The following is a 22,442-nucleotide window of genomic DNA, read 5'->3' on the forward strand; positions in this document are numbered from 1 at the left end:
AATAACTTTGACCTAATTGAAACGAAACTACAGCTTCACAAGGAACTCCGTGTCCGAAGTGAACAAAGACGAATTCTAAATAGCAAGCACATTTATCACAGTAACCGGTCTTGAGAACGACCTATAATCAGCTTGCTTAAAAAAAAGCACAATTTCTTTAACGAAGCCAGAGAAGTCTGTCTCAAGAAGGTGCAATGAGTTGATCATGTCTGAAGTATAAGGGAAAATATAAAAAACACTAATTACAAGTCTTTTCACGATTCAGATTATAGATTTATTAAATTAGACGGCAGAAGTAAAAAATAAAACAAATTATACAGCGGATAGTAAAGCATTCCCATACAGCACTGTGAGAATCATTTCATAAACAGGAGCACATATGAGCAGCAAAAGTCCGTTTGTGAGGAGGTTCACTAACACAACACAAGCAGCATTTGCTTATTTTATACAAGGTGCACCATTGTGTACGCGTCATCCAGAATGCAGCGATACCACTGCAAACAACTTTGGTGGGTGAAAGAAGGTGAGCAGGTCAAACCTCTTAAGAACAACGACCTTATTTGCCATGGTTCTAAATGAAGCACAGGGGTTTTGGGGTAGCAGTGACTTCACTCTAAAGCGGCACTCTAAAAGCAGTAGATTTCTTAGCTGTGCTTTGCAGAGGGGACATCACCCCTAGATAAATCATACAACCCAACTTTGGTTACAGTGTGCCTAAAATTCAGCCAACTCACAGCCTTGAAAAACATTAGAAATCTGGACGGATTCCTGAAGTCTATTAAAAAGGCAGGGTTTCAGTTTAGGGGAATAACAATTAGTGCTTGATCATGCTTCTCTTCAGGCAGTCAACTTGTTGGACACAGCAAACACTGGCAAAGTCTTAATGGCCACTCTCCACAATTTCATCTGTCAGTAAAGACCAACCTGGCATCTGTAGTGTGATTGCTTTAATTCTACCTTGAGTCAGGGCTCCTGCATATTCAACCCTCTAGGAGTTTTTTTTCTCATTAAGTCCTTTCATGCGTCCCGAAAATAGGTAGATTCTGTTAGTAGAGATGTGAATGATGGCTTGTCAGCCTATTCCACCGAATACCCCCAAAAATAAAAATATTTTACTTTTCATGTATAAAAATTCTGGAAACGTCACTCAAGACACTCAACAACCTGCAAGAAATATCGACTGCTCATAACCTCGCACTAATTATTTTCTTTTGTCAGCGGGTCTGCAAATATACCAAACCTTTGATTAGCAGAGCAATGAATTGCATCGATCTGTGACAGGGTGAAGATTCAAATGGAAAGAAAGGAGGAGAAGACATTAGGAAACTGAAGACAGGCCTCACAGTACCTCGTTTCTCGGAAGTCAAAAAACAGGGTTTACCTCAGCTTTGCAATAGACATTAGTGAGCTTAATGCATGAAGTCGTAATAACACTTATCCGTCTGGACTCGGTATGGTCATGGCATGTTAATCTCACAAATGCAATAGTTGTTGTGACAAATACATTGTGCCGTTATATTCAGATATTTAACAGGTGTGCAATGTCACTCGTCTGTTTATAACCTTCCACTGACAAAATTTGATTTCAGAGTAAAACGCTCACCTTGCATTTTCAAGCACTATTATGCGTTATAAAGCGGCTGCCACTTCACTTTATCCCAGCAACTAAAGAATGGGAAGCCTTCATTAAAATCACTGTGAATATATGTTCTTTTAACAGTTCGGAGGGCACGATAAACCTTAGGTATGTGTGATCTACCTACCTCAAAACCATTTGTAGAGAGGGCAAGTGCAAGGAGGTGAAAACGGCCACAAATACAAGTTAAAGCAAGCAACCAAAGTTGCGCTCATTGAAATACCACCCGATGTAGAAAATAAGCACTCATCAGTGTTTTGTTGACTACAGCACTCATCAACAGCACAGACATCTTAGCTCTTTATCACTCAGAGCAAAAACAAAAGACAGCATATAATTCAGTTATGTACACTATCGTGTTCCTTAGCATTACTGACCCTGGAAGTCGCCATCCTAGAGAGAAGTAAATCTTTTTATTACCAAAGTATCAGCACGATTGGTCACAAGCAAGTAGATAAATAGCTTCCATTAATGGCTTTGACTGCAGTCAGGAGCAGTCTACAATGGCTTCCGCTGCTTAACACAAAGTGTCATCCTTATGCCTATTTTCTACACAAAGACAAGAGATAGTGTTTGTGAGGGGAGGGGGTAGTGGGGGGGGGGGGGGGGGGGGGTGTTGAGGGGGGCACGGTCCAGACTCGCTGGAATGAGGTCCTGATAGATGTGGGCAAGTTTTTATGGTGACAATTTACAGTTTTTAGCATAAACTTAGGATCATTGGAAAGTTGATTAAAGAAGCCACACGCCCCTCTGTATACAATGACACATTTAGCTTCTGCAGGAAAAAAGTACACGACTTCTGTAAGACAAGGTTATGGTCTTGGTGTGTCTGATGTTACTTTTCATTGACAAGTGTTGATGTGGCAATCTACAGAAATTCTGTTAGCCAGGCTGCTTGAGTGAAAGACATGAGCGGGAACCGCCACAATACCACTGCGCGGTCAAAAGACCGCCGCGGTTATTCTGAGTTTCCCGCTGGGCTGGCGGGCGACCGCCAGAAGGCCGCCCGCCAGCCCAGCGGGAAACCCCCTTCCATGAGGATGCCGGCTCCGAATGGAGCCGGCGGAGTGGAAGGGGTGCGACGGGTGCAGTTGCACCAGTCGCGATTTTCAGTGTCTGCTTGGCAGACACTGAAAATCTTGGTGGGGCCCTGTTAGGGGGCCCCAGGGGCCCCGCGACACCCGTTACCGCCAGCCAGGTTCTGGCGGTCAAAACCGCCAGAGCCAGGCTGGCGGTAAGGGGGTCGGAATCCCCATGGCGGCGCTGCTTGCAGCGCCGCCATGGAGGATTCCCTTGGGCAGCGGGAAACCGGCGGGACACCGCCGGTTTCCCGTATCTGACCGCGGCTGTACCGCCGCGGTCAGAATGCCCATGGGAGCACCGCCAGCCTGTTGGCGGTGCTCCCGCGGTCGTTGGCCCTGGCGGTCCATGACCGCCAGGGTCAGAATGACCCCCTCTTTCTGTACCTAAAATGTGTGATCATATATGGAGCATAATATTCATCTATACATCGATACATTTAAGATTATTCACAAGAACATTTTACTTTGCAACATGGAAAACACGATGTACACTGACATTGGACTTTTAGTCTGTGGACTACTTCTTTCCTCAACCTTCATAAACATCTTTTTTCCACACAGCCAGATAAATATTAGTGTTCTTTATTGGCCTCCACACCAGTGTGTTGCCCTCAGCTTGAGTCTAAATCTACTTCCAGGGTCCTCAGCTCCACAATTTGTCTCTTTTCTGTGCCATCTACCACTATTTCTATGCCTCAATCTCAATAGTGTTCTCCTTTACACACCATCTTTAATCTTTCTTTTTATTCTATAATCTCAGGCCTAACATATGTCCCGCCTCCAAGATCTTGGCCCCTTCATATACATCCATCTGTACCTTCAAACAGTTATCTACTGTTGCTTATCAAAACATAGGACCTTACTCCTTCCAATATAGCCTGATTATCTCATTGCTGACCCAGAGTCCAGGAAGCCAAGTTTTAAACCTGTAATCCTATATTCTGCTTTGATCTCGAAATAAGAAAAAAACACGTTTTGTCATCAGTCTATATATGCATGTCAATTATATGTCTTCAGTACTGTGTATGTAACACAATATGCAATTTGTACTACATTTCTAGGACCCTAGGCTGGATTCCTGCTGCTGGCTTGCTTCCCTTCACTCCACCACGTGGTCAAGCGTTACTTTTGTCTCGCAAACCACAGTCTTCCCTCCTCTTTCCGATGCTACACTGAACTTTTTAGTTTGAAGTTAGAAATTGTAAAAGGAATTAGCAGTTTTTCAGAAAAACGAAACAGATCCAGAATAAAAACAAGTGAAGGACACAATGCAATCCCCCTCTAGTTGGGAAGAAATTTCAGAATGACTCATAGGGTGACCTATAGGTTTGCTTTAAAAACTCAGTCACGAGTCAGTTAGAGTCGCAACAAAGTAATCACAGGCCATGCATATCTAAACCCATGAAATTGGGAAGGGAGCTTAGCTACGGTGCCATCAACATACGAATGTGACTTATGGGCACGTCACGTGGCACTCTGTAATAAGACATGGCTGCCACAGCAATCTATTCACTTTAAGAAGCATAATGGAAGCATTAATGCTACAGTACAGGCACACAGTTTCTGATGGGATTAGGTGGAAATAACGGTTGGGGTAAGCAAAAAGAGACTGGACAGTATTAGTTAATGTATCTACGAAATAAGCATTACATGCCAGTCAGTACCAAGCATTGTGGGACTGAAAAGCTATCAGGCATACTGTATTTCAAAGCAGGCAGTCTCCGCTTTATTTGCTGTACTCCACATTAAACATACAGGAACAAAACAGTAACATGGCACTGACAAAAGATATTCCAAACCATGAGATCATAATTCTTCTGGACAAAATAGACGTATGAATCCTTTAGCACTGCTATAATGCAACTGGCTCGGCCTAAAAGTAATGGATACAAGCGGACATAAGAGCAGTGAGTTATTGGGGGTCTTATTTTAGATAACACAGTCACAAGACTTCTATAGAACCACCACTTCCTCACTGACCACCTGCTGTGGTTTGCTGGACAGGAAAAGATGAAAAACAGTGTGCAGAGAACACAAATGTCCAACCAGAAAGTGCCAAGGATGATGAATAACTGTTTTAGAGAATGGTGCATTTTTGGGAAGCAGATACTAAATCCGAAGCTTGGCAAGTCAAAAATCCAAGTGGCAACCAGGAAAAGGCAACAAGGACCAGGGCAAGTGAGGAAATATTGCCTAGGACTCTTCCACCATCTGAAGCAAAGAGTTGATGGCTGCATCTTTGTTGCCATTTTGGGCTTCCAGCACAGAGCGAACAACCTCCTTGTCCATGGTTGGGAACATATCCTGAATAGCCTTCAGGTCCTCATCAGTCATTCTATGCTGAGGGTTGACAGCTGGGGGAGGCACAGCCACTGGCACCATTCCAGAATTATAGACTGTCGGCATTCCTGAAAAAAACAGAAGAGGAACAGTACATTATAAGAAATAACATAATAGAAGGAAGAGTTCATTAGTGAGAAGTATAGTTCTTTCCTTTTTAGGTCGAGCGCGCAAGCCCTTTGACCAGTTGCAAGTATTGTGGGCTTTTAACCACCCCCATCACTTTTACTCGTTCATGGGCTTGCCTTTCAAAAATCACTTGATGGCATTGGTAAATGCTTTACATTTGTCCTGCCTTGAGGCTGTTTTTGTCACGCCTTACAGACTGCCCCGGTTACATGGATTATTGCATGATTGCCTTCAGCGTGGGCAAATTATTTTTTTTGTCTCTCCTTCGTGCTGCATGGCAGCCGTGGCACTCACAGCACAAACAGACAACACTGAATTTGATTGGCGGTATTGGAGCGCTGGTTAGATTGTTCACAGTTACCTAATCGGAGTCATTGCTTGTTGCTCTCCCTTAAAACACTCAAAATTGGTGAATGCTTTACGTAGAAAAGAAATCCTCAAAGCTGAAGTGGCTCACCTGGCACAGAGAGCTGATACTATAATATTCACTGCACTTGGGAAAACTCAACCCATAATGCTTTGCAGGGCATTACTTTTACAAACATTTTTGCTCATAACTCAGCCTGTGGTGGTCCTTGGACAATGGGACCACCGAAACGTTCATGACAACGTGCTCTATCTACATCATCTATGGGTCCCCACACTAGGTTATTGGGGACCCCAAAATATTAACCCCTCCTACCATTCAGTACCTGTTTAAGCTTTCTCATGGCTGGATCTTTTGTTTTACAGGTGGGAATAGTTTGTGTTTTAAGGGCCTGGTTTATAATATTATTGTTAGAGGCCTGCTATCCCTGGGTATATATACCATATAATACATTATGCCCCTCAAAGGGTAAATATGTGTTTACATTACATTATTGACATTTTCTTTTTGTGTGGTTATGCCCTCTTGGGGCTAACTATATAGTTACATGCCCATGTTTCTTACAAATGCTATTTCCATTGTGGTGTCCTCTAGGGGTATCTCAACATATTAAAATGTTCGAGGCTGGAAACTTGTCCCATAATGGTTTGCAGGGCATTGATTTTACAAAACATGTTTGCTCATTACTCAGCCTGTGGTGGTCCTAAGACAATGGGACCACCTTCAAAACACTGAACACAATGTGCTCTTTCTGTCTACATCATCTCTGGCCCCCTCACTATGTTAGTGAGGACTCCAAAATAATAACCCCTACCACCATTCATTATCTTTTTACGATTTCTCATGGCTGGAAAATTTGTTTTACAGCTAGGAGAAGTTCTGTGTATGGGCTTTCTTTGTAACATCATTGCAATAGTCCTGCTAGCCTTGAAAATGTATAATGCACTATGTCCTTTAGGAGCTAAATGTATGGTTACACTGCGTTATTCTCTCTCATTCTTTTGTCAATGGGTTATGCTTTCTTAGTGTTGACTGTATGGTTACATGACCATGTTTCTTCCAAATGCTGTTTTTATTGCGATATCCTCTAGGGCCTGTTGTGAGCATTGCAGTCAATATGATATAATATTTGTGGCACAAAAACACCCCCCATATTGCTTTGAAGGGCATTATTTTTTACAAAACATTTTTGCTCATAACACAGCCTGTCCTAGGACAATGGGACCACCTTCAAAACGCTCTGTCCACATCATCTCTGGGCCCCACACTAGGCTAGTCGGGATCCCAAAATATAAACCCCTCTCACCATTCAGTGTCTTTTAATCTTTTTTTTGGCTGCAACTTTTGTTTTACAGCTGGAAGAAGTTTTGTTTTAAGGGCCTTGTTTGTAATATTTTTGCAGTAAACCTGCTAGCCCTAAAACGCCCTTTAAGGGCTAAGTATATGGCTGCACTGCATTACTTTCTCCTGTATTTTTTTCCATGGAGTTATCCCCTCTAGGGGCTAATAATATGGTTACAGACCATGTTTCTTAAAAATGATATTTTTTGTTATGGGGCCCTCTAGGGGCCGTTTTGAGCATTACAGTCTAATGCCAAAATTGTATTTTTGATAAAGGTTTATATGATAATTGTATATATTTTAATAATCTCTTCTTATTACATTTATGACCATAATTCAAGCCAAAGTAACATCCTTATTACACTAGAGCTATTTGAACACTCGATATGTGTGGGTGACCCTTCTAGTTCATTTCTCCTCTGTGGCGGTCTTGTATCTTTGCTTGAGGAATTGCATTAGCCAGCCAGCAACTCTGATGATGGGGCGGTGAAAGGGGTATTCGATTGGAAATAGCATGGCAGATTTAAATTAGGAAGCTAAATGGCAACATTTTCATTTTTTGCTGCAGATAGAGGAAGAAAGTAAATTGAAGTATAGGGCCAATGGAAATATATAGCAGGGAAAGACGAAATTATGAGGCAGGTTTGACCAATTTATGTGGCAAGAAAAGTCCAGTTATGAATTTCCAATGCCAATAGTTCTAACTCAAGCAAATGCAAGACATATTGCATTGAAGGCACAGGCAACCTCTAAGGCATAGGCAACCTCTGTCTATCTTTAAACCTTCTATCCGGCACCTTCTGACAAAAAAAAAAAAACACTCTTCAATGGTGTGAGAGTCTGAAGGTCAAATTACACATATTGTGTGTTCATCCTTCTCCTGAACACTGCACGAGGACACTTATTAAGGGAAAACTATAATGTTGGTTCCTGTGGGAGTGTTTTCTTCAATAGTTTATTTTAAAGCATGGATATTTCATCTATGAAAATGTGTGCCAGGCTCAGGCACTTAGGTAACCACCAATTATTGAAGTCAAAATAGAAGTTATTATGGAGAAGTTCTGGATTATTTTAGTTTCACAGCAAATTATACAGTTTTCACAATTCAATTGCTATGCATTAGGAGAAAAGATAAACTACACTGACTACACTTACCTCACCACATTTATGATTCTGAAGAAATTTTTTAAAAAAGAGTCTGATAATAACAACCAAAGAATAAAATAATAAAAACAGCAACGGGCCACACCAAAAACGAATTTGTCTCTAAGTGACTGGTTAATAGGTGTTATCAATACTCAACAAAAGTCATTATCCTGGAAGGGCGATAGATAGTCTGAGCTACTCAGATGAACTTAAACACACCACTTACATTACATCTTGGTGGGCTCGGCTTTCACAAAGATATGTATGTCGGGCAGTTCATTTCTAGGTTCTATGGTTATTACAACAGAGATTATACCAGCAGTTCATTTTTTTGCCAAAATTAATTTCCCAAGCTTATGTAGCCCAGTATTCACGGTTAGAATCGTTTTAAAAAATATCCCAGCAGGTTTCCCCTTGTGCAACGAGGTAAATCTCAACTTTCAACTCCTGTAGCCTGAAAAATTAAAATCAATTTAATGCATTATAACAATGCTGACGATGTGTCTAAAATCTCAAGCTGATTTAGTGGTTTCATTATCCAAAATTAAGGTTAAGCTATTGGCACAGACAGAAAGGGTGCAGAGTGTAGGCAGGAGTATTACCAGTGTAACATTTGGCTATTAATAAGGTGACAGAGGTGTACAACATACCTGTGGGTTCAGGAGGGCAGGAGGCAAGTACATTAGATACCATATAAATAAATGCAGGCCTTTAAATTCCATTCTGGATAGGGCAATGCAAAAAACCCAGGCTATACAATCAATTCTCAATAAGAAACAACCATACTCCAAGATCATTTATTTTTATTGCTTCAGATAGCTACTTATCATTAGTCTGTCTGGTAGCAAGCACAGTGTTCCTAAAATTACTATGATCACATATCGACACAAAGCGATTGCTGAGTTTAGAAACTGCACAACTCGGGTTCCTTCAACTACAGGGATAAGGTTTCAAATCGTAATAATGGGTGCCAAGATAAGTTTGAAAGGAAGTGAAATGTAAGAAAGTGACTGAAGAGACAACCTTTCATCTGTTAAATTAATATCAGACTTCACATATTGGGTCTTTTCCCTAAATGCCTTTAACCCGTGAGCATTACGTTTTGTAGTACTACCCAGGTCTTTATAACACATGCTTTTACCCTGCAATACCTCTGTAAAGAATCACAGGAAATGAAACATAATAGCCACTTAAGTAGTACTGTATCAAAATAAGCGATGTTGTGTAACTGAAGATAAAAAATTAAGTATGTGTACATTTACGTGATTGGTCACATGTATGACTACAATTCCCAGAGCGTCTCCTTGGGGGCGGGAAGGGATATGATAAAAGTGAACAATGAAAACAAACTGGCCAGCTTTGACAAAGACTGTTAGGTTGAAATACAGCCGCGTTTTTAATCTGCTACACTGCCTTTATTAAAAATCTGCAACATAAGATTCTGGAGTGCCATGCTATTTGTTTTTCAATACCTTAAAGATGTGGTGTAAGTTGATGCAGACACCAGCTGGGAAGAGAACGCTGGACAACAACAACTGCATCATTGTTCAATAAAAAAACGTAAATACATAAACATCATTTTGAGCTTTTTTGCTATTTTTTCTTGGGGGGCATTATCCTCAAACCCTCATTTTTCTTTCTTTTTTGGGGGCAATCCCCAGTCCACCTTCACTTTTTAATTCACTAATCTCCCTTTATTCTACCCTCCTCTAATACCTATAAACTGATAACTCCCTTCACCTCTACCCACCCCTCAGCCCTAAAAAAAAAAAAAAAAAAAAAAAAAAAGATAAAAAACCCTTAACCCCTTTACCTATACCTTCCATTAAACAATAAAACATCTTACCTCTACCTGCCCCTCAACTGAAGAGAAAAAAAAAACCTTCCCCCATTTACATCTACCTGCCCCTCAGCTCTAAAAACCTTTATCTCCCTCTATTTCCACAATAAAAGCGTGTACCACCCTTTACCTCTACCTTCCCCGTATCCTAAAATCCCTCACTTCCTTTTACCTCTACTCTAAATCCTACCTTTCTTAACCTGTACCCAAACGCATTTCTTTAAACATCTTTTTTTTAAATCACATAATATTTGTCAAAAACCTTACCTGCGTGGTAAAGTATCATGGAGTAAAGTACCAAAAGGGGGCCTGCATAGTTATTACTAGCATGGTATTTATGTGCATGTCAATGTCCTGCAGGGTAAAGGCTGCAGGTAAGGACTGCATATCCTCAAACGTTTTCATCTCAGGCGGTAGAAGATTGTAGTTTCAAGCATGGAGCACAGTAGATAAAAGAGCACTTTTGAACTTTCCATAGTCATGCATGTACTAAGGTCATGAGCAGTAAATATACCTAACTGGATTCGCGTATTTAGCTAGTAGGAGGTAATTAGTGAAGTCTTTAACTGGAATGGAGATGTTTTCAGTGATGTTGTGTGAGATCATAAGTTGTGAGTTTGGAGACTTGAAAGGGGGTTATGGCTGTGGAGCTAATTATAAACAGCACAGTTCGAACGTTCTGAGGTTTTGGAATGAAACTATAATTTAATAACAACTGAAGGTTTTCAGGGAATGTTTACATTTATTAAGATAACTTAGTTTGTCACTTTAATAGTGAAACTTAATCAAACTATCAGAGTGGTCTCCCTTTGCATAAATTCTAAAAATTCACGCACACTAGACACAACTCAGTTATAAAGAACAAGTTACTTATTTTCTGTAGGGCCTTATTTGGTAGAAGCTCTCTCATGCTGCAGATTCCTTACCACAGAATATTACCCAGGTGTCAGACTGAATCCGGAAACCTTTGAGCAGTACCCCTGCATGCCAGTATGTGGCACTGTTTGGCTAAATGTAATCTGCACCGGAAGAGATGTGCACAGTGCCTACCCCCGCTTGCTGATGTCCATATCTTTTTGCAACTTTCCACGCTAGAAGTGCAGAGCCACGGAGAATACTGACACACTGGTCTCTACTGCTAAGGTCCTTAGAAGGGCGACCATATGTAATCTTTTCTCAGAGCGGGGAGTATGGGAGAATCAATAAGGAATCTGCAGCTAGACAGTCTCTACCAGATAGGGCATTACTGAAGGGAAGCAACTTGTTCATCTGACAGAGACTTCTAGCCCAGCTTACTTATCTTTGAATAGATACTAAAGCAATACATCCGCAGAGGTTGGTCTGAAATGTAGATTAAACCAAAAAGTCCTGCAAGATCGAACAGGTAAACTGCTAGTCATGAATGATGTGAATATCCAAACAATGTTTGGTAAATGTGTGCAAAGATGCCCACGTTGCTGCTTGACAGATGTCCAGGACAGGGACTCTGCAAGCTAACGCCGTGATCACAGCCCTGGCTCTGATGGAATGAGTGTAGAAGCCCTCTGGAGGCTGCTTTTTGGTCAATGCGAAGAAGGTTTTTATGAGAAGCACCATCCATGGTGAGATGGCTCGTTTCTGCACAGCCTTTCCCCACTTCACCCCGACACACCCAACAAATACTTGATCATCCACCCAAGACTCTTGATATGATCAAGTTGGACCAACAGCACTATTTTTGGGTCAAGATCCTTGAGTCTCTACTCTTCTTTAGAAGGGTCTATCCTTCCAAGTAGCAAGTCCAGGAATTAAGGTTCTGATACCGATGTTTCAGCCTCTGTCTTTGATTTTGGCGAGACTAACTCGGAGGCTGCTGGGCCTCATGGCCTTCTGCTTACTTTTTGTGCACACACCTGTTGGTATGTGAGGGACCTGAAAGTCTATTGAGCCCAGCATAAGGCAAATCTCTCCGACCTGATGCAGATTTTGGAGGGAACTGCAAAACACCTGCAGTGGTGGCTGACAAACCGCTACTGGGCCAGCAGCGGGCGCCCCTTCCTTCTCTAACCATAGGTGACTGTAGTGACAGATGACTCACTACTGGGTTGGGGCAGCCATCTGAGAGAGGTGGAGATTTGAGGACTCTGGTCTCCAGTGGAGTCCAGGTTTCAAATCAACATGCTGGAGCTGCAGGCAATCCAGTTGGCATTAAAAGTCTTTCTTCCTTCGATCAAGGGAAGGCTAGTGCAGATGTTCACAGACAACACCACCGCCATGTGGTACTGCTACTTACAGGGCGGTGTGGGGTTGTGGACACTTTGTCAAGAGACTTTGAACCTCTGGACTTTGATGGAACATCAGGGCATTGGATGGAACATTAGGGCATTTACCTGGTAATTCCACACCTGGCGGGCCATCTGAATGCCAGGGCAGACAATCTCAGCTGTCGATGCTTTGCACACCAATGGCATCTCCATCCAAAGGTGGTGCAAGGTCTTTCAAGACTGAGAAGAGCTTTGATTAGCTCTGTTTGCCACTGCTGAGAACGTGCAATGTCATTGGTTTTGCACGCAGGAGTTTCCACGGCGGCTCTGGCTCAGAGATGTTTTTTGTCTTGGTTGGAACTCTGGCTTTCTGTATGCCTTAGTGCCAATACCAATCCTGCCTAGCCTAGAGTTCTCAAGATCAGGGATGACTGAGCTCAAACCTTTCTTGTGGCTCCAGAATGGGCACTGAAAGTCTGGTATCCCGAGCATGCCCGGTGTCCTCAGGCGGTTCTTCTGTCACAGCAGCAGGGGCTGCACCCTAAACAGCACATGCTTCACCTTCATGCTTGAAATTTGAGCAGCAACAGTTGTCAGCTTTTCACCTTCCTCCCGAAGTCTGTAATGTTATTCTGGCAGATAAGCGTTTCTTCACCATGTCTGCTGTTGGGTGAAGTTTGTGGCATGGTGTACATCCATGTATATTGATCCACTTTCTGCACCCATAGCCCACCTTTTTTCATTCGTTCCCTGTCCCAGCAGAGCTCTGTTCTGGACACTGTTAAAGGTTACTTGTCCACAATTTCAGCATTCTTGCGGTTGCCAGACCAATCCTCTTTATTCAGGTTACCTGTTGATCCTCAAACATCCCCTGCACGTTTCCTCCCAGGCCATTTATTATGCCATTCATTATGCCCCAAAGGGATTTTAACTTGGTCCTTACTTTTCTTATATGTGCGCCATCCAAGTTGTTGCACAACTGCCCACTTTCCCTGCTTACCTTCAAGACCGCTTTTCTGATGGCCATAACATTGGCCAGGAGGGTCAGTGAACTGCAGGCACTTTCTGTGCACCCTCCTCATGCCACCTTTTACCTTGACAAGCTGGTTCTCAAGACCCATGCTTCCTTTCTCCTGAAGATAGTGAACCATTTTCATGTAGGGCAAACCATCACCCTGCCTACCTTTTTTGCTCCAGGCAGAAGACAGCCTGGGGCGAGCCCACCTTCAAACAGCCAATCATCAAGTTAGGGAAAGACTGGAACCTCTGACCTCCACAGATGTGCTGCAACGACCACCATCACTTTTGTGAGCACTAGCTGGGAACTGGTGAGGTCAAATGGGAGCACGGCAAACAAAGTGCTCTTGGCCCACCGTAAAACACAGGTAGTGACTTTGGGCAGATAGGACGGGGTTGTGAAAATATGCGTCCTACAAGTCCAACACTGCCATACAGTCTATAAGGGTTCAAGGCAGACAGAACCTGAGCTAGGATGAGCATCTTAAATTTCTCCTTTTTCAGGAAGAAGTTGAGAAGGTGCAGGTCTAGGATAGGACAAAGGCTTCCATTCTTTTTGGGCACCAGAAAATAGCATAGCAACCACAACTTACTTCTGATGCCGGCACCCTCTCCAAGGTACCTTGGGCCAAAACAGCCAGCACTTCCTGACGGAGTAAGGAGAGATGGTCCTCTGTCAGCCAGTCGTACGTTGGTGGCATAGGTGGAGGAGTTTCCAGAAAGGAGAATAGCACCTCTGGACGATTCGAAAAACTCACTTGTCTGATGCTAATGATTTCCAGTTAAGCAGGTGATGGTGAATCCTGCCCCTGCACTGGATGCCTGTGTTATTATAAGGCCAATCTAAAGGGGTTTGGAGGCTGTGGCGTTCAGTGGGGTGGTGGACTGATCTATGAGAACCACATGAACAGCCACAAACAGGCTGGGAAGCCTGTAGGCCTACGTGGCTGGGTGAGGACACTGGGGGTCACCATAAGCGGGCGATTGGGGCAAGCAACTGTCCTGTGTACCGGAGACCCTGTGCTGGGCTTGGATCAGGCCCCAAGGAGGGCATTTGTAAGAGCTTCACTGAATGGGAATAAAAGGTTCAGAAGGAGGGTCTCCCGCTGATGCACCTCTGTTGCAAGTTGAACTTGACTATCCCTGTGGGCAAGACCAGACCAGTGTCCAAACCACTGGCATCCGCCAGTTCCTCATACCAGTTGTCTCTGTGTCAAGAGGATGATGATAACCATAGGGGTCCTTTGACCCCTCTCAACTGTCATCCTCTCCAGACCTGTTGACAGAAAAGGCACTGGCTCAAGCTTGAAAGAAACCAGACCAGTATGCACCGGAGTCTGCATCAGACTTTGCACACCTGGCTCTGTGTTGGAGTCTGGTATGATCATAGGGCCTGTGGTAATGTGGCCCGTCGGCAGCGTCAGGAACAACGGCACTCGAGCAGACGCCAAGGAATGCTGCGGTTTTTGTGCCATTGCAGGGGAAATCACCGTCAGAGGCTACGTAGGGGGCCCTCAAATCCGTGGGGTCCAAGCTGCTCCATAGGGGTCCAGCTTTCCAAATATGAGATGCATATCCTCATAAAACTCCATGAGTTGGGCAGGGGTCACGTCATTTTTACAGTGATTAGGTGAAGTATCTGTTAAAAGCTGTAACAATTTCTGTCCGCGGTGGTGGGAAGTTTGCTTATGACTTTGATAAGGATCCCCCTAGAAAAGAACCAGGATTACAGGTAAGCAACTTTTCCTTCTCTTCCTTCCAATGTATCCTCATCAAAAATCATAAGCATGGAATAGAATAGCAAGCCCAGCCCACAAGAAGCAGACCTGAAATAGAAAACTGCTCCAGCAACCAGCCGAAATGATTCCTTAAAGATGCCTGTCCTACTTGAGTGTGTGTTTTGGAAGCTGAATCTAGACAATAATGTCTAGAGGAATTATGAACAGACCTCCATGTAACAGCTTTACATATTTCTGAAATAAGTACATTTCTTAAAAGAGCTGAAGTTGCAGCCTTTCCTCTGGTAGAATGTGCTTTAGGTTTAAGGATTTTTAGGCTAGTTGATTTGAGAGGGGTATTCAGGAAACTATCCACCTAGAGATAGTCTGATGAAGCCAAACCTGTTCTCACTGGGAGGAACTCAGTAATGAGGTGCTTTAATTAATCAGGAAGGTTTGGGTTGGGGGGTGGCTTGGACAGTGCAGTGAACGGCGGCATAGCTGCATCGTTCCCGCTGCCGAGGCATGTAAACAAATGAAACCCAGCTCTACGGACCATCCTGTAAATCGCCACATAGTGGAATGAACGTAGCAAAAACCAGCACCCTCTCTGAAACATCCGTTACCAAAATAATTAAGCCCGCAGTCGTCTCAGCTTGTCCTTATTCCTCGAGGCTTGATCCAGTTGTGAGGAGGAAAGAAAATGTCCGGCAGACTGGTGTGAGGTCAGGCAAAGGGCGGAGGACGCAATTGCAGGCTGTCTGTCCTATAAGTTAATCTTTCCCTCTTCCTCAAGCACATGATTACTACAAGACAGTCCATTTCAGAACTTTTGCATGACCCTAAGATGACACCTCATCACAAGGCATTTCAAAGTTTACAGAGCCACCTTGACACCTTTTTATAAGGGGATCCCTACCTGCTGACTTGCTAACCTAATAATGGGCCAACCTTTACCAATGTACTAGATACAGCTGCAAACATAAGCCAGAGAGCCCCACTTTCTAATATGTGGAGAGGACTGTGCCCCTTCTACGATCAAACCATACCTTTACAGCATTACAGGCTTTTTAGTCACTTCTAACTGGATGTGCCTCCAGCTGAATGTATGTTTTACAGTACCTTACCAACAAGTGCAGGTAGCAGCTGCAATTCGATCAATCTCTGCTTGTGATACTTATTTCCCAGCTGCCTGATGTCTACTCAAGTCCACGGCTTCCAACAGGCGACTGGGATACTGCAGTCTGCCTCAAAAACCCTCAGCACACTCTTCTCCATGCCTCTTGGGCTGTGGTCTGACATCAGGTCTTTAAGTCCACATTATAAGACGCTCTGACTTACATCCTTAAACGTCCTATAACCAACAAAATCCATGGCAGTTCAAACCAAGCCACAAGTGCACCAAAGTGGATCCAACGCTACCAGACTCCCCTACCAAGGGAAGACAGACAAATAATACCATGGATATTATCAGAAGCTCGCAGAAGTACACAATCTCGCTACCAAAGTCAACACGGATGCAATGCAACAAGAATTATGCCCAATCAGATCTGACATTAAAACTATTAACAACAAAGTGAGTGAAGCAGAATCACAAACTAACTCATTGGAAGATATTACTACGCTTTTAAACAAAGATGTCCAAAAGCTGCAAGCCACAACCAAGATCCTTCAAAGAAATATGTCTGAATTGGCGGACAGAAATCGGCGAGGGAAAATCAGCAAATTTCTTGAGACCTGGAGGGCTCAGGTAATTCGAAGCACTCCTGCAAAACCTTCTTAGCGATATGGTTACCACAAGTAGTAGGTCTACTCTTTGAAAAAGGACTGGAGTTAGGAAAGGCACACCGTGTCACATCATTTAAACACACTGAGTATTGCATGTTAAATTATATGTCGTCCGCTGAGATACCAACACACGGAACTACTTCTTACGTTCATGCGTAAAAATAATCAAGGTCTGTGGAACAACCACAAATTATTCATCTCACAGTACTATTCCTGGTCTACAGTCGAAGTTAGGAAAGATTTCCTCACTCTCAGACCTATACTCAGAAATGCAAACCTCCAGTTTTCTTTTGTGGGACCCACTAAATTCAAGGTTCTTGCTGAAGGGAAATACCACATCTACAATGATTACAAGGACTTGCAAACCTTTCTGAATGAAAGAGAAGGTATCCTAGTGGACACTCACCATGCGTCTGCAACTAAACCAAAGTCATGACTTCTTTTACAGGGTCTAAATGTTGCACTCACGTTCTCTCCGCTTGTTCAATGGTACTGCAAAATCCTTAGAAGTTATCCCAACGTTTCACACTTACAGTAGATGGGCTCCTATGTGCTTCGTTTTTTTCAGCGGTGGATACACGGGTGCTTTCCAAGCGCGATATCCCCTTTAATAACAGCTGCGCAACACTCTCTTAGTAGGAAATGCACTCTTGATACCAGTTTGTTAGGCTTTGTTTTATAACTTACCATTGACCTAGAGATAGATAAGACCCATATGTTCAATAGGTACGTTTACATTTCTGTGACGCTAATGAGCTTTATTATAGATTGGCATTTTGTTGACTGTTAGCATTTAGATGTCTGTTACCTCCAGCTAATCCCGCGATATATCTAGCCTTTGTTCTGAAAAGATCATTACAAAGTCATGTGATAGATTAGTCACATTACCCGGCCAATGCAAAACTGTTTATCACACTGCTTATGTTCCTAATTAACCTCAGGCCCTCATTGCCCTTTGAATAACTCTCAATTCCATATTGTTTAGATATGTTGCATGCTCTGCATTTTAGGAATATAGACCTAATACTTCTTGGGTGGTTCTAATAGCGCTACCATTTATTGCATACCACAGCAGCCGTTTTTTTTTTTTGCCCTTCTGTTGTCTACCTCACTTTTAAATGTTTGGGGTGGGTTGGTTTAGTGGGATGGGAGGGGGAGTAGGAGGTGGGATTTTGTCTCATTTTAATTTTTGGCATTTATGCCTTTCTGTATTTTGCCCTTTTTTTATTCATGACAAATGGCTTGACTTGGAAGTTCTGTTATTCTCATGGTTGTTGTTTGTCCTGTGGTTTCGTAACACAGTCAGCTACATTCCTACAGTAGGACTGATGACCCCAGCTATGCTTCAGTGACTCTTGGATGGAGAAACTGAGTCAGCTTGTCAGGAGTTTCCTCCAATGCACTCATACTCATGACCTTACAGACTTGCTTTCCCAACCCATACATTTCATGTTTACATACACACTCGAACGCTATGGCTAACAACTCCCTAGATTCAAACTTAAAAGTAATCCCTTTAATGTTAAGAGACTCAACTGCCTGGTGAAACGTAAAAGAATTGGGAACTACCTAGATAAGCATAAAGCAGATATAATCCTCCAACAAGAATCAAAAATCACCTATAGCGAACCAACCACGTTTGGATGGAGTTGGATCAGTAACATCATATGTTCCCCGGCCGTCAACAAAATAAAGAGGTGTAATAACACTAATCAACAAAAACACAGATGAATCAGAATGTTGGAACTCTCCAATAACTGGCTCTGAGGGGCCCCCCTTACCTTCAAGCACACTTTGTGGCAGCTGAACGGATGCAGGCGGGGGGCCTCTAGAAGTTGCCTGAGCCCTCAGCTTTGCCAGCGTCGCGTGAAAACACTTCTCCACCTCCGGCTTCTCAGTACAACCTACAGCGCCTAGGGGGTTCCCTTTCACCAAGGCCCCTTAGCTCAAATACCCAATGACAAACTGGCGATCATGGGAGGGGATTTTAATCTTCCCATAGAACTTACCCTTGACCGGCAGTCTAAAATTTCATTGTACCCCTCTAAATCCCAGAACGCACTCAAGAAATTATGCTCTAGGTTTAACCTATAAGATTCTTGGAGACTGCAGCACCCTGATACCAGGGATCACACTTTCTTCTCCAAACCACATAAATATCATACTCCAGAATAGATTATCTTTTGATATCCAAGACTCGCACACAACAGATTGACCAATCGGATATACTACCAAGATTTGTCTCAGACTATTCAACAGTCACTCCCTCTCTTTTAGGCACCAACACGGACTGCAAAATTTGGAGGTTTGATGAGTCAGTTTATGACGTGACTTCTAGAAATATAGTTGAAAATACCATCTGAAATTTTATTAGTGAGAACTCCACTCCAGATACTTCACCTATTATCTATTGGGACACACTCAAAGCCACGGTTAGAGGCACACTGATTGACCTGCTATCGAAAGTGAATAAGACCCACAATAACAGTCTCCTAGAACTGGAAAGAGATCAAAACCTTAGAAGCTAAGCACATTTCCAAACCAAATAACCAAAAACTCTTTAACCTCAATAACAAGAAATATGAATATGAATACAACAGAATCCTTAGCAAAAAAGCTAGAGTTTGGGTCAACAAATATAAAAGTTTACAACTCTGTGAAGCTAACAAGGCCGGTAAAATACTTGCATTATATCTAAAACAAAAACAATCCATCAAAAATATGACTGCACTCAAAGACAACGCAAACGTCATCCACACAAATCCCCCCAAAATTTCGGACATCTTCAGAGACTTCTATAGATCCCTATATATAGACAATTCAAATACATCTAGTGAAAAATGTAAAAAGTATTTAATTAATTTAAAATTACTTACTGTAGGTGATCTAGAAAGGTCAACTCTAGGTGCACCCTTGAAATCAAAGAAAGCTGTAGAAGCCATCAAATCCTTGAAATCCCACAAAGTCCCAGGTGGCTTCTCGGCTAGCTTCTATAAATTATTCACCTCCGGCCTTAATCTGATACTTCTTGACCTCTATCATCACTTCTCAAGGCCACCATTGTAGTGATCCCAAAGGAAGGTAAGGACCCAACTTGAGCTAAAAATTACAGGCCAATATTCTTAATAAATCTGGACGCAAAGATATATTCCAAAATTCTTTGTAAAAGATTAGAACCCCTCTTGCCAATGTTAATTAATCACACACAAGTGGGTTTAATGAGAAACCGACTATCTAACGACAATACACGCCTCCTATGCCACATTATACAAAAAGCTAAATACGTAGATTCTGCTGCAGCTATCACCCTGAATGCCAAAAAGACATTTGACAGAGTATTGTGGCCATTTCTGCGTGAAACCCCAACTACATTCAATCTGGGCGATACCTTTAATAAAATGGTAATGGCCCTTTATAGCAGACCCGCAGCCAGAGTGACAACTAGGGGATCATCATCCGCTGTGTTCAATCTGGAAAGAGGCACAAGGCCAGGCTGCCCCTTATCCCCCTTGCTATTCATACTAACACTTGAACCACTACTTTACTATATTAAATCTAACTCCTCTATCACAGGTACCAATAAAGTCAAGATTAAATGGTGGCACATGCTGAAGATATACTGATCACAACTGATAATGCCCATCAATCTATCCCCCCCACTGCTACAAACTATAGATGACTACTCCCAAGTTGTCGGCTACATGCTAAATAAAGACAAGTCATAAGTCATGGGATTAAACACTCTTTGCAATAAGGCCCTGCTGAGTTCCACAAGTCTGTCCTGGCAACCTAGATGTATAAAATCCATAGGACTTGAACTAACCTCAGACCTATTAGAAACCCTCCAGCACAATGAAAATGTAACGTTAAAAAAGACTGAAAATCTATTAGAAGGCTGGAATCCCAAATTTATCACTGGGCGGGGTAGTATAGAGACAATTAAGATGATAGTTACCCTGATAGTGGATTATCTCCAAAGTATGTCACCTCTTACACTCCAATGACTTTCACTGAAAACTTGTAAGTTACTAACAAAATTCATACGGCAGAACAAACATCCTAGAATCTTCATCAAAAAAACTATGCCTCCCTACGACTTTAGGGGGTGTGTATCTGGTCAACGTCAGAAACTATCAAACTGCCTTCTTAGCCAGCCAAGGATCATTATGGTTCTCCCAAACTCAGGGCTATACCCTCACATGGCTAACTGCTGAAGAAGAGTTATTAAGCAATGTGCACCATTTAACATTTCTGACCTCTAAAACCACGCAAGTATATTTTAACAACACAAAAGAGCTCTACTTAGGATCAATAGAATACTAGAGACACCAATTTTCCACTCAAACCTGATTTTGCTTTGGTACAATCCTAAAATCAAAATCCAAGGTGAAACCATTTTTTGGCAATTATGGGCATCTAAAGGTATACATTTTATTGAAACAATTAGGTTCCCAGCAAAATCCCCTCTCATTTAGGGAATTACTACAATTCAAGCTCTCAAACAGACTTTTGACTTCCTTAAAATTAAGGTCAGCCTATCAAGAGTCAATTGCCCCTCTAGTGACCGCTCTCTCCCCAAGATCATCTCTTCTTTAGCCAAAACCGGCTATCAATTCTGCCATCTCTTAAAACCTAAAACAAAACGCCTAACCTTAAAAGTGTAAAGGAAATAAGAGACATCTGAAGCCATCTCTGCAGATGATTGGGCCCGCATCTGGAAATCTGTTGTCTCTCACAAAATAATTCCCTCTCTATCTCAAACAAAATACTGGCTCTTACACAGGACATTCTGGACATCATCTCACCTCCACAAGATGTCACTTAGGTCTGACGCAACATGTAGGGAATGCAATAAAACTACAGGTGATTTTCTGCATCTACTCTACTACTGTACCTCAGTTTCCCACTTCTGGGATTTTTTGAGAACACGGTTTGGGTTTCCAATGCAACAAGACTTTCCTTTATTCAAGGTTTTCGTGATCCACAACTCAAGACACAATGAATGACTGTTGCTGAACATTCTCCTATCTGCAGCTTGTAAATCTGTCCTTCATAACTGGAAAAACACTGCTGCCACATCTTTTAAATCCTGGTTAAACTGGATTACTCACCTAAGAGGTGCTGATGATATTGCACTACAAAATTCCCCATGGAAATCACAATATAGGCCGGTATGGAATATATTAGATAGATTTTTTGCCCCCACCAAACCGCCGTAATTATCACAATTTACAATGGCACAACATTCTTTCCTCCACAGTCCTAAATACAATTACCCACACTGCCATCTATAGAACTGCCATACTTACTTACCGCTGTAACCTTCTCTGCTTTTTTTATTGCATGTGTCAGGTCTGATTCAGTTTTGCTATGTCTTTTCCATATTTTTCTTTATGGGGTTATTGCATCTTGTACAAGAAGATGTAATTTTAATCTTTCCCCTTTTCTCTTTGTTCCCTTTTTTGCCTTTTTCCCTTTCAAAATCAACACAAGGGTCTTCTGCTGAGACCATTATGGGAGGTATTGAATTGCCACCTATGATAGAATCAGATTGTCTTCCCAGTGGTTGGAAGTCTGCTTTCACTGGTCATTTAGACACTGTTGCAGGGCTCTTATGTGTAATCTTGCACGAGGAACTATGAAGATGCAAGTGGCCATTGACCCAAGTAGGGTTGCATTCTGTCTTGCTGATGGATGGCAAACTTGTAGAAGATTGTGATACTTAAGCTTGATTGATAATAGTCTCTCCTCCAAAGAATACACTTTTGCGGAAAGTGTCACCAGTACTACTCTTA

The 22,442-nt window shown here is 42.4% G+C and overlaps 1 protein-coding gene across 2 annotated transcripts in view; it reads right to left on the minus strand.

The window, feature by feature from the left end:
- Positions 1-251: 251 nt before the first annotated feature.
- Positions 252-22,442, minus strand: part of TOLLIP (toll interacting protein) — a 199,891-nt gene continuing 177,700 nt past the window's right edge. The window contains exon 6 of one of the 2 annotated variants that reach the window (XM_069223148.1): positions 252-5,126. In XM_069223148.1, the coding sequence (XP_069079249.1) occupies positions 4,912-5,126 (215 nt within the window). In that variant the 3' untranslated portion in view covers positions 252-4,911. The remainder of the gene's footprint in view (positions 5,127-22,442) is intronic. The other variant, XM_069223149.1, reaches the window with a different exon arrangement.

The sequence above is a fragment of the Pleurodeles waltl genome, chromosome 3_1 (assembly GCF_031143425.1).
Source record: "Pleurodeles waltl isolate 20211129_DDA chromosome 3_1, aPleWal1.hap1.20221129, whole genome shotgun sequence".
Lineage (NCBI taxonomy): Eukaryota > Metazoa > Chordata > Amphibia > Caudata > Salamandridae > Pleurodeles > Pleurodeles waltl.